Source organism: Onychostoma macrolepis, chromosome 03 (assembly GCF_012432095.1).
Source record: "Onychostoma macrolepis isolate SWU-2019 chromosome 03, ASM1243209v1, whole genome shotgun sequence".
Taxonomy (NCBI): Eukaryota; Metazoa; Chordata; class Actinopteri; order Cypriniformes; family Cyprinidae; genus Onychostoma; species Onychostoma macrolepis.
Genome location: NC_081157.1, coordinates 25,584,756 through 25,598,692, shown reverse-complemented (window position 1 = coordinate 25,598,692; position 13,937 = coordinate 25,584,756). Strand labels below are relative to the sequence as shown.

The 13,937-nt window shown below is 33.7% G+C and overlaps 1 protein-coding gene across 2 annotated transcripts in view; it reads right to left on the bottom strand.

Moving 5' to 3' along the window:
• Positions 1 to 12,694, bottom strand: part of ppap2d (phosphatidic acid phosphatase type 2D) — a 35,721-nt gene extending 23,027 nt beyond the window's left edge. Inside the window, exons 1-2 of one of the 2 annotated variants that reach the window (XM_058769300.1) lie at positions 12,038 to 12,177; positions 8,669 to 8,793 (exon numbers count right to left, since the gene is read on the bottom strand). In XM_058769300.1, the coding sequence (XP_058625283.1) occupies positions 8,669 to 8,705 (37 nt within the window). In that variant the 5' untranslated portion in view covers positions 8,706 to 8,793; positions 12,038 to 12,177. Of the gene's footprint in view, positions 1 to 8,668; positions 8,794 to 12,037 lie in introns of both variants that reach the window. The other variant, XM_058769299.1, reaches the window with a different exon arrangement.
• Between the last annotated feature and the right edge of the window lie 1,243 nt (positions 12,695 to 13,937).

Genomic DNA, 13,937 nt, shown 5'->3' with positions numbered 1-13,937 from the left:
TGCAGCTGTGAAATTTAAACTCAAAATTTTGAGAAAAGTCAGAATTGCGAGACGTAAACTCACAATTTGTACTTCTTTCTCAGAATTGTGAATTTATATCCCACAGTTTGGAGTTATCAGCTGCAAGATGTAAACTCACAATTGCGAGTTTACATCTCACAATTTTATAAATTCGCAATTGTGACTTTTTCGAAGAATTGAGAGTTTATTGGTCGCAAGTTTGTGCGAGTTATTAATTGCGAGTTGAAAATAACTTTAAAATTCTAAGAAAATATGTCAGGATTGCGAGACGTAAACTCAGAATTGCAAGTTTATTTTTCAAAATTCTGACTTTTTTCTCCAAATTGCAAGTTTACATGCCACAATTGCGATTTATTAATTGTGAGATGCTAACTTAAAATTTTGACAAAAAAAGTCAGAATTGCAAGGTTTAAACTCACAATTGCGAGTTTATATCTCACAATTTTATAAATTCGCAATTGTGACTTTTTCTAAGAATTGAGAGTTTATTTGTCGCAAGTTTGTGCGAGTTATTAATTGCGAGTTGAAAATAACTTTAAAATTCTAAGAAAATATGTCAGGATTGCGAGACGTAAACTCAGAATTGCAAGTTTATTTTTCAAAATTCAGACTTTTTTCTCCAAATTGCAAGTTTACATGCCACAATTGCGATTTATTAATTGTGAGAAGCTAACTTAAAATTTTGACAAAAAAAAGTCAGAATTGCGAGTTTAAATCTCACAATTGTGTTTTTTTTTTTTCTCAGAATTGAGTTGATATCTCGCAAGCTTATATCAGAACCTAAAAAAAAAGTTTTATAAGTTATTAACTTTGAACTGAAACTCAGAATTCTGAGAAAAAAGTAATAATTGCGATACACAAACTTGCAATTGAGAGTATATCACAACTGTATCTCACAATTGTGAACTGTTAATTGCGAGATGTAAATGCGGGAATGAAAAGTCAAAAATATGAGACAAAAATTCACAATTGTGACTTTATAACTTATGAGATAAAGTCATAATTACCTTTTTTTTTATATTTTTATCCCATGATGGAAATAAGCTCCCATTAATCAGTGAGTGAGATGGCTTGACAAAAGCTGATGTTATATACAGTTATTACAGTTATTATGACACATCTTAAGGGGAAACCCGTCTGTCTGATTCAAAGAGGTGGAGAAGAGCAGGGGGAGTCATTAGTTCATACATTCCTCTGATACGGTTGAGACCACAGTATAGGCAACAAAATCAGACAGGAACAGACAAGGCTGCATATTTTCAGAGCATCATTTTCAGTAATAGAGCTGTGGTAATTGTGCTGCTAACTGCCACTCATTTGCTCCTCTCTTGCAAAAAAAGCAGTGTAATCCTCTAATTTGTTGTGTCTCTCAGCAGGATTCACTCTGGTTTCCTTTCACTCATGAGGGAGACGAGCTGCTATCATAGATCTCAGCAAGCACTGTCCTTTAACCTCTGACCTTTCACCAAATCCATAACAACAGTATTAATCCACCAACAAACTCACACAAACTCTCAGTCTCTGACTGCCTTGGGCGGTTTCCTCATTTAGAGCTGTAACCCTGTGTACAGCTGAGAGTTGGCAGGCTCCAGCAGGCTGCAGTGGATCAGCGTTGAGTAGCTTAGAGCGAGTCTGATGCTAGACTAATGCACTTTAGCCAGAGGGGAGAACACAGACAGAGATAATGGCAGGGTGGTCTCTATGGTCATTTATTGAACAAATGAGGGCAGATAGTACAACTACACTCCCTCTGACAGGATGATTATTTGCTAATAAAACAGGTGTAAAGCTTTATGAAGTGTGTGTGTGTGTGTGTGTGTGAATTATATTGAGCTTTTATTTCATTATTTCTTTTTAAATTATATGAATAAAATAATGAAATAAAAGCACAATATCATTCAATAAAATATGAACAATAATAGTTTAAATATTTAATTGTAATTTATTATACATTCACATAAAACATATAAAGCCTAATATAAATAAAAGGTAACTGAATAAATCTAAAGCTAAATATTTATTTTACAGATAATTATATAATGAATTGCAATTTATTTTAAAATAAATTATATAAACAATCAGATATATTAAGATTAAGAATTATGTATTTAATGTAAAATGTATTTTATTATAGAAATGTAATATACAAAGACTATATCATATTGGGGATTTATATTATGTTTATTAGAGAGAGAGAGAGAGAGAGACAGACAGACAGACAGACAGACAGACAGACAGACAGACAGACAGACAGACAGATAGATAGATAGATAGATAGATAGATAGATAGATAGATAGATAGATAGATAGATAGATAGATAGATAGATAGATAGATAGATAGATAGATAGATTTCTAAATTACATTTACATATAAATTTACATTCATAGATTCAAACCTATATTTTTAGGATTTACTTTTTTACTGATTTATAAAATTGTGTTTATTATGTATCATAACATGTAAAATATTTTCTTATATGTGACCCTGGACCACAAAAACAGTCATAAGGGTAATTTTTTTTAAATTGAGAATTATACATCGTATGAAAGCTGAATACATAAGCTTTCAGTTGGTGTATGGTTTGTTAGGATCGGACAATATTTGGCCGAAATACAACTATTTGGAAATCTGGAATCTGAGGGTGCAAAAAAATCAGAATATTGAGAAAAGTTGTCCAAATGAAGTTCTTAGCCATGCATATTACTAATTAAAAATTAAGTTTTGGTAGATTTACAATAGGAAATTTACAAAATATCTTCATGGAACATGATCTTTATTGATATTGTAATGATTTTTGGAATAAAAGAAAAATCTATAATTTTGACCCATACAATGTATTGTTGGCTATTGCTACAAATATACCCCAGCGACTTAAGACTGGTTTTGTGGTCCAGGGTCACATATTTTATTTTATACTTATATCTATAAAAATATGTATTAGATTATCATTTTCACGTATTTAGTTATTTACAATTATATTTTAGGTTTACATTTATATTTATAAATTCAGATCTATATCTTCATGATGTTTACTTTTAGAGATTTATAATATTATCTTTTATTATAAAATGTGTAAAAAAATGTATCTTATACTTAGATTGTATGTATATTTTACTTACGTTTAGACTTATATACTATATATGCAGTGTTGTGAAGGTTACTTTGGTAATGTAATAGGTTACAGATTACAAGTTACCCTATTTAAAATGTAATAAGTAGTGTAACTTTTCAATTACTTTATTAAAGTAATGTAACTTATTACATTTGATTACTTTTTGATTACTTTTCTAAATTTCTAATATTTTCAACTGTTAATCATTTTCAAACATTTAAACCAGACAGGGTTAACCTTACAGTACTCAACACTGATAACTGTCACACTTTCAAAATCCTTCATCACTTGAATTAAGATTATAATAAGTAAGGGATAATGTACAACTTTATTTTGCAATAGGCCTTTATCACAGTCCGCGTGTCGTCACATCCGGCTCCGATTAGTAGCGTAAAGGAATTTCCGCCCGCTTTATAGTCAATGGACAGACGGCATTTTTGTAACTAATTTAGTTTAGTTGAACATTGATGCAATAAACGTCAATGTTAAAACTGCATATTTATACCGTTTCCATACCATGTATCATGTCATCCTTCATTTTAATGTGTAACATTGCCTATCTGAGCGACGAGACTGTCAGCTGCGGTGTTGCCAGTCAGATTAATGAAGAGCACGCAGCTCAAGTTACTGCCAGAGGAATACTCGGACTGATTTAATTTTAATATTATTTAGTTTATTTTTGAATTATATTTATTGTGATTAACCTCCCGCTCTTTTTCACAGTATATGATATTCAATCGTTGCACGCAATCACAGAGAATAACTCGATTAAGATGATCAAACTTATTTTTAATTATTGTCTATGGGCTGGAAATATTTCTTTATTTGAACAACTTAAATTTGATGCAAATATAGAGGATTGCATCATAAAGTCAGCGCGTGAAATAATATGAGCATGTTTAATACAAGTTTGCCCTAAACCTTTAATTTAATCATACAGCCTATAGTAATGTTTTAAGCTTTGGCTATTTCTAATGCTTAGAAATGTGATATGTTGTTTATATAGTTTTCTCGCTGTTGTGTGTTGAAATAAGGTGATCAGACTATGAAGAATTGCCTGTACACATACAGTATGGCTCGCGCGCTCCTGATTAAGTCACGAAATACGCATCTGGATATATTCCTTCGTTTCATAATACTCAATTAATTGTTGTAAACTGAGATTGGTGTCTTTAGAAGACGTATCTGTGCTGAATTCTACATAAATAATCCACAACAATGCCGTGCTATGGGCACAGCCATTGATAGAGGCTGCAGCTTTACGCTACTATTTGAATCTTCCGCTTTTCGAACGCGGATGTGTGATAAAGGCCTATAACAACTGACTGAATGTATATTATCCAGCTTATTACATGGCTGCTTGCCACAAAAGTAAATAATTACACATGAAATACTGATCTGAGTTGAAATATTTGAACGCAAATTGTATACATAATATTGAATTGAGTTTTAATATTTAACTAGCTAACCAAATGCAAAGCTTCCACCAAGAAAAACTGTTCCTAGCAAGCGTAAAGCACCGACTTAAGTCACCCAGATGAGTCTGTGTTATTTACCAGTTGTTATCGAGGAATAACATACCTTAGAATGTCACGACTGACCAATCAGCATCAAGCATTCCACAGAGCCGTGTAATAATTTAATTTAAAGCACAGCCACCACTTAACACCTCTTATTTACTTTGAGATCATTCTGAGGTTAAATACAGATTTAAAATCATAATAAGAAATAGTTTAATAGCTATGATACTGGTTTTGAAATCAAATGTTTGCATAATTATGACAGGAAACACTGGCATCTAACAATGCCTTGGGAAATAACTATTAATCTTAAAAAATAAAGCATATGCATAAACCCAAATAGGATATAAAACAGTCGAATATGTGTCCTATTCTGTGTCCGAAACTCCTGAAACACTGGTATCTCATTTTGAAGCAGTCGATGCAATTTATGAAAGAAGTCAATTAAATCTGTATGTGTGTGTGTGTATAAATTCAGATGTAACCCCCTTTGTAATCATTAACATTTTCAAAAGTAACTGTAATTTAATTACACATTTTTCTCAGTAACTGTAACTAAGTACAATTACATTTATTTTGTAATTAAATTACGTAATTCCGTTACATGTAACTAGTTACTCCCCAACACTGTATATATGAAATATATATTCAAAATGTATAAAACTATAACAAATATTTATAGTTATTGTTATTAGCATCTTTATTAAATAATGTATACTGTAGATGTGTATGCAGATTTCTAGCAAGAGCATACAGTATTATCCAATACCATATTTGATACTGTCACACTAACATTATAATTGAGCTATTAATGTGAAGAGAACAGAGATCCAATTGCTGTGTGCATTTATCAACATGAAGGAGCATGTGGAAACGGCAGACACCATGTGCTCCTGAGCAGGCCTGAATGTGCTGCCGCCCACATAACTGACATGCTGCAGCGTGCTGCAATCTCACTGTCTCACTTGACAGCTTTCTCTGCCAACTCAGTGGAAACACAAGACGTTTTATACAAACAGACACTTTATACACACACACACACCTACAGGCCTCACACCGACGCACACTCCACTGGCTTTTTGTAAGAGCGCCTTCGATTAGACGCTGTATGTTGTGGCAGAGAAGAAAGGTGAAGGAGAGAGAAGTGATAAACAGGAAGAGGGGCTTCATTCAGGTGCAGCATCACTCCATCTGATAGGATGCCTGTCCTCCCTGAATAAATGCTTTACTCACTCAATGAGATGTTAACACACATACACACTCACTGCCATGTCTGTGTCTTTTTGCTTTGATGTCTCAATCATTTCCTTGAGATCAGAGCTGCGGGTGTCTGACCTGTACAAATCTGGAGAGGCACTCAGGGTTCAAATGAATACTGAATCACCGAAGCAGCGCTGAAACCAAATCATTCACAAAAACACTATCACTGTCAGTGCCATTGTTCACTGATGTGTTCACTGATGTTATCAACGGCACATTTTAAAATATTTATATATCATTAAACCAAAAAAAAAAAAAAGTGTTGTGAGGTATTTGAGAGAAAACCATATGCTTCAAGGTGGTACTGATATATTTTCATGGTACTACCACTTTTTCGGTAACACTTTACAATAAGGTTCCATTTATTAACTATTTTAATGCATTAACTAACAATGACCGATACACTGTTATTACACTGTTGCACTGTACAGTATAATCTTTGTTAACATTACTTAATACAAATCCATACATAAAGTGTTACCAGTTTTTTCTAAGGGACTGCCATTACACTTGATTTGATTTGACAAAACACTTCATAAAAAAACATAGCAGCTACATAAAACCCACAGAAACATCCTAGAAACTGCCTAGCAACCAGACAGAACGATTTAGATTTACATATATGAATTTAAATTTCAGATTTACTTTTTTATATACAAATTGATAAAAATCATAATTTGTATTATATGTGAAAATATATGTACTTATTTAGACTTATTTACTGTATATTCAGGATTTACATATTTACATCTATAAAAAGTATAGACGTAAAAAATATTTATTTATATAAAAAAATAAATATGAGATTTTTTAAATATAATTTAAAGTTCATTTTCTTTTTATAGATTTATAGATTTATAAATTCAAAAATATTTAAATTGTATGTACTTATTTAGACTAATGTACTATATATTCATTATTTATATATCTACATCCATAAAAATCTAAATTATAATTAAACAATTTTAGAAATTCAGATCTATATATTCAGGACTTACATTTTTAAACAGATGTATGAAATAAAATTACATTTTATTATAGGTATTATTATTATTATTATTTTTAAATCAGATCTATCTTATATTTAGATTGTATGTACTTGCCTATATTTAGACTTAACTGAATATTCAGGATTTATATATATATATATATATATACACACTGTAAAAGTGATAAGTTGACTTAACTTAAAACAATTTAGGAAACCTGTTGCCTTAAAATTATTAAGAAAATAATAATTTTTAAAAAAAGTTAAGTGAACTTGACAATTCACTTAACTTATTTTTTAAAATGATTATTTACTTAATAATTTTAAGGCAACGGTTTTCCTCAAGTTAAGTCAACTTATCACTATTTACAGTGTGTCAGTGTGTGTGTGTGTGTGTGTGTGTGTATATATATATATATATATATATATATATATATATATTGGATTGTTTATGTTAAAGCTATTTTATTTAATTAATTGAATTAAAGTATTTAAATGTAAATTTCCAATTATATTATAAATTATAAACCAGCCAGCAGCTACACAGAAATCTATCCGTCCGTCTGTCTGTCTGTAAAGCATATGACCTTCAAACTTCATGACCTTTTAAACTTTGTTGTTTATTTTCAGATGAGGCAAAATGCAATCTTTATCTTGGCAAACTTTCCTTACTAGTTTCAAAGTGAGATCTGGCACAGTGCTGTCCTGCAGCCATTTATGACCATATAAGATGATCCAACATAAAAAAAACTTTTTTGTTTTTTTTCCAATTTCACTGCTATATGAGGATTGTGAAATTGTGGGAGAGGGTGATAGGAAATCAGTAGTGCTTGTTTCAGCAGGCTCTCTCACAACACACACTCAGGTATGCCTGTGACCTTTCTTTCACACTTTCACCTTTGACCCGCTCAAACCACAGGTACTCAAGCATATCTCCAGGGCAAGCATTTCTCCAGAACCTCCTTATGTATCACAGTCTGGCCAAGTGCAATGTACTGACAAAAGAGTTGCAGAGAAGTGGAGCCAAGTGAGTGATCGATCGTCTCAGCATGTCTGAGCGCCTCTGTAAACAATCTACAGTGTTGTTTTCCGCTGTTGATGCAGTCGGCGCTTACTTTCACATGCACAGCAAGAGTTTCTCCGACAGATCCGCCATCAAAGCTGCTCTTATTCCAGCTTTGTTGGCTTATTAAAAGTGGATCAGAATGCCATGGCATGAATACCCTATTCACTGCTGAAAAACAACACACTGAAATCAGTTACAATCCTTCAGCCGGCCATAGTCTCAAGTTTAAACTGCAGTAAGCCAGGAGCAATACGATGAACAATGTTTAAATTCAAATATGCTGGTAATAAAATGCAGAATAACTTTGTGCTAATAAATACTATTCATTAAATGTAGGTTGTTTACTGTTGCCAAACAACAATACAGCAGAATTCAACTGTTGCGCAGTCACAGGTGTGTTTCTATTGGCTGTTTTACAGCACACTTAAGTACACTTTTAAAAAGTACACTTTGGTAAAATTTCTAATTAATAGTCTTAAAATAAATTATTAAATTAATAAAATAATATGTAATTCATATTTTCTGAATGCACAAAATTGAACATTCATCATTATAAATAATGAATAATATATTTAAATATAGATAGAAATGACACTAAAGTACATTTTAGTTTAACACAAGTGCTTGTCAGTACATCCAGCATTTGAATTTAAAGGGATAGTTCGCCCAAAAATGAAAATTCTGTCATTAATTACTCACCCTGATGTCGTTCCAAACCCGAAAAACCTTCATTCATCGTTGGAACACAAATTAAGATATTTTTGATGAAATCCGAGAGCTTTCTGACTCCGCATAGACAGCAATGCAACTACCACATGCAAGGCCTGGAAAGGTAGTAAGGACATTGTTAAAATAGTCCATGTAACATCAGTGGTTCAACTATTATTTTATGAAGCTATGAAGAATACTTTCTGTGCGCAAAGAAAACAAAATGACTTTATTCAACAATTTCTTCTCTTCCGTGTCAGTCGTCCATGCACGTTCACAAGAGTACCATGAAGTGTACTTACTAACTTTTTGAACTTTAAACATGGTAGTTGCGTTGGTGTCTATGCAGGGTCAGAAACCTCTCGGATTTCATCAAAAATATCTTAATTTGTGTTCTGATGATGAATAAAGGTTCTACGTGTTTAGAACGACACGAGGGTGAGTAATTCATAACAGAATTTTTGGGTGAACTATCAAGACAATTGAAGTAATTATGAAATTACATATAAATATGTACTTAAGTCCTACTTAAGTGGTTCAAAACGCACTTTTTTAAATATAAATTAAACTGTAATGCATTTTCATTAAATTGCAATGCAACTGACCCTTCGCAGGGAGTTTGATTGACAGCGATCTGAACAATCATAACACAGAATCCACCATATCAATCAAATCAGACAGGAGAGTATATTAACTTTGGTGGACTTAAACTTGAAAAATGGTGTGTATTGATGTCTTTCTGTGGTTCATTCATGTTTATTTCATGCTTTAAGTAAAGAAAAAAGATGTTCGATTCACGTGCCGCTTGAACTGACGCACTACATTAAAGAGCCACAAAACAGTATTAATTGAACATGACAAAACTTTAAAGCTGAGACTGTTTCATAGCAGAAGTATCCTGCTCTGTCTTGTATGTTGGCGTGTTGTCTGTTTCCTCTTTGCTCCACAATATATTTTTCCCTGCGTGAGAACATGATGTGTGACGTGAGCTCAGCATGGCTTGTCGGACATAGCAACAGTAACTAGGGGGGGGGGGGGGGGGGTCTTTGCGAAGGGTCAGTGAAGTGTCTGAAAAATGCTCAAGTGTACTAAAATGCGCCATTTCAATTCTTCAGATGAATACAGAGAAGCATCATGTGGCTCTGAATCTTTGACAGTTGTCACAAAAAATATTAGGAGGAAGTCACACAAGCTTCATGTATATTAAAAGAGGGAAATGCATGTACAATGTTAACCAAAGTAAGCAATCGTAAATGCCCCCATCCTTTATCACGTCATGCCTCATCCCACAGCATAGTTCCTCTCTGCTTACTCTTGACTTTTTCCAGTCTGTCATCAGAAGGTTATAAGTACTCCTCTTTCTTAATCATGAATTAACCCTGTTAGAGTACACAAAACTGCTGAGTGCGCGGCTATAACGTCATAAGGCAGAAAGTGACAGTCTTCCGAAATCAATGGAGGCCCTTTCCTCTATAAACCTCAAGCAGGAGCCAGACACATTTCTAAAAACAGATTCTGAGGGATGAGGACTTTTATCTGGAGTCCTACAGCAGGTCTCATGTGAGTGATCCACATAGTCAAGTCGGTGAACTGTAACCTGTCTGTCTGCCTGGACAGGTTCTATTTGGCACACCAAAAGCAACGACAAAAAAAAACATAATTGAAGTGTTTATCCCCTCATCCCTGTTGTGAATGTTGTTGTGACACATTAAATCATCTGAAACCAATGGGGTGTGCACTAATTTTACTAGCAGTATGGCAGAAAGCAGTAATTGTGTCAACAAACTAACAGGACAACATTTTGCTAGGATTTGTAGGGATGAAAAATCTTTGGGAAGTGGCAGGGAAAATTTACACTTCATAATAACTTTCATTAATAAGTCATAAACAAACTTATATAATGTGAAACTGAATAGTAGTTCATGCACTGCAAAAAATATATATATATATTTCTTAGCATTTTTGCCTAAACATTTTTTAATCAAGTTGCATTTACTTGAAAAGTAAAATGATTTAAAATATTGTCTTATTTTCTGGAAAATTATTTTTCTTTTCTTAAAACAAGAAAAACTTCTGCCAATGGGGTAAGAAAACAAATGTAATTCAAAGGCAAAACAAGATTATTGTTCTTGTCCCACTGGAACATTGTTTGTTTGTTTGTTTGTTTTAAGCAAAAACTCTCAAAATTGTACTAAGTCTTAATATTTAGTCTATAATATAATATAGTCATTTTGCTTCTCTCAAGTAAATGCATCTTGATTTAAGAATGTTTAGATAATATTTGTAATGGAAAACAAGTCAGAAATACTTAATTTAAACTTTTTCTTCTTCTTCTTTTTTTTCTTTCTGGGAGTCTATGTGCAAATATTTATATGAAAATGTCTGAATGAAAAAAAAAAAAAAGGTTTAGGTCACCTAATCTAAGATCTATATTAACCGGGTTAACTGAAAAATATTTAAAGACCAAAATATTAGTTTATTTGGTATAATTATCTCGACTACAAAAATAAATAAATATGGGTCTAAATATGTGTTGGATCAGGTAGAAGCAGTAACAATTGTACAGTTTCACTTTTTTTTTTTACAGTGAAACTAATACTGTTTTAATGAAAGCTACAATAAAGTATAGCCCAAACAAAGTAAACAACACATGCAGTTCAGGGCATCTGAAAAGGCAGTTTCACTTTTCTCTGGAGAACTGCTCGTTTCCATGGATACGGCTGAATTTCCCAGGACAAACTTTCCTGCCAACTCTAAACTCAAGACACACACACCACGTGCGCAGAGGTTATGAACTTATTATTTTCCTCTCCTAAACTCTGATTTGGCTTTTGAGAGGATTATTTGGATGCAGCAACTCTGTATTTCTCCACTTTTTAAATATTGTTCCCATGTCAAGTTTTGACACAGCAGTAAAACATCAATATCTTTTGTGGAGAACTGTCAAAAAGTTTTTTTTTTTTTGTTGTTATGAGGAAAACAGATGAAGTGGATGTTCCACAACCTGCAAATAAATCTGTTGTGGTGTTTTAAACTTGTTTTCTTTGCACAGGAGGGGAGGGAGTGGAAAAAACACTTCAGCTTGGAAGCATTAAATAACCTTCATTATTAGGCTACTACATTATATAATGCTAAATAAATGATCATGTACGTCCTAATAGAAATGTCATGAAACTTTGTTTTGACTTGCGAAGCATCATATAGCTAATGGTTGTTAATAGCCGACTTATAAAGTTCAACCCAGTTCAAGTTTTGCTGACATTTCATAATATCTTGCAAATAATCTAATAACATAGCATTAGGTCATTAACATCATAATCTAAATTACTACAAAGTGTCACCCAACTTTCTTTCTCTTACCCACGAGCAGACAGAGGACGTCCAGCCCGACCAGCATCTTTCTGCTGGAGCACTGAACCGTATCCACAGGTTCCGCGGGACTCGGGATGTGTTTCGTGCCGTTCTCCCTCGCCGTGTCTCCGGATCCGTCGAGATCCGCCAGCCGCTGCTGGAGCTCCGCGTGACTGTTTACCGAATTCAGCTTCTGCATGATATCCGTTCAATTCAATACTATTACCGGAGATTTTGTCCTTTAGAGCGCCAATAAAGCCAATTTGACAGGTCAGGAATAAAGTTGAGTTGAAGTTTTGAATCTTCTGAATATTTTACATTAAAATCCAGTAAGTGTCACAGCACGTACAAGCGCACGTGTAGATGATAAATACAGAAATATACACAAGTCTTAACTAATAAAGCAAACAGACTCGTACAGGGATCCTGGTCCGCTCTCTCTTACATGAAAACTCCTTTCCCCAGCACTTATGAAAAAGTTTCAGCTGCAGTTTGGCCATCATCTTCTGGACATGATGGAGAAAAATACATTCCTGAAAACATGTGTCAGTCAAAAGTTTGTCATCCTCTATGACTTCTACTATCCATGTCAAACTTCTTTCTTTCTACAACCGAGAGAAAACTTGAAGCGGATCGTGTTTTGATTTGTGGGTATTAGTGTTATTCCTCCGCCCTCTTTGGGGCTGTCTCAAAACCTAGTGAGCTGCCTACCCAGACAGCATTTTGACGTTTAAACTTGCAAGCTGCCTACAGGGAAATATTTTGCGGGTGCGCAATTTGGTGAGGTTCATCTAGCAACCAAAATTATCCTATGACGCGATATTGAACAATTAGACGTTTTAGCTTACATTAAAACAAGCACAGTTTTGTCATATATGTAAAACTATGATAAACTTATTTTGTCAATGTTATCGAGCAATATGTTGCTCAACTTGCCTCCTCATTTGACCGCCATTTTGTTAAAACCGCCAGTTGATTCCTTTTTGTTTTTTTGGACAAATGTGACGGCGCATTCGAAATGAGCGGTCACGTGAACAAAATTTCGCGGGCAAATGTGATAACGCGTTTAAATGTCCATCAGAATCTAAGTCCTGCAAAGTTTATTATATTTAAAAATGTACATTTGTAAAACTATACTTTCTGTACACTGCAGTGTTTCAGCGGCTGAGGGAGTGCGGGAAATTTGACAATGTTTTCTCTCCTGACTGCCATTACCAATCTTTCTGTTTTATTTATTTATTTTTGCTCTTTTTGGAAGTCATGAAAACAGTATCATGGAGTTGTTCTTTTGCTATCTGAGCAACCGGGAACACAAAAAAATATAGTTGATGCAGTCTCCCATTCACCGCTATAGAAGTTTACCCAACTATGACAGCTTCTGAGAAACCCAAACATGTGAAAAGGGTTCAGTAGTGTAGCTATGAATGAAGCACAGCTCACACAGAAGTCACCTTCATAACAGCAGCTTTCTACTCGTCTACGCTCATCACGCAAAAATTCCCAGTGACTAAATTTTACCCACTGAAAATTAAGAAAAAAAAGCTAGGCCTATAAATTGGACCACACCTTTAATTATCAGTTTAGTTACGAAACTGCTATAACTGCTATATTGTTTCTAAATCTTTGAGCCTTTGTATGTGTGTATTCTTCTATTAATGCGACTTGGATGTCATTGAGATGTTAAATAACATAGAACTATTTTCTAGTGCATGTGTCCTTGTAGAATTCTGACGCGAAAGTTCCAAATGTACGTTCGTGAGGAACCTAATCATTCAGTCCTGTCAATCATTATTTTGAACCTATATAAGCAGCACCATATTGTGCCGTACCAGTGACAATTCTTCTGGCATCCCTCCACCTCCCCATCTCCTCCTCTATTTCTGTTATTCTCCTACTATGTAGTACCACA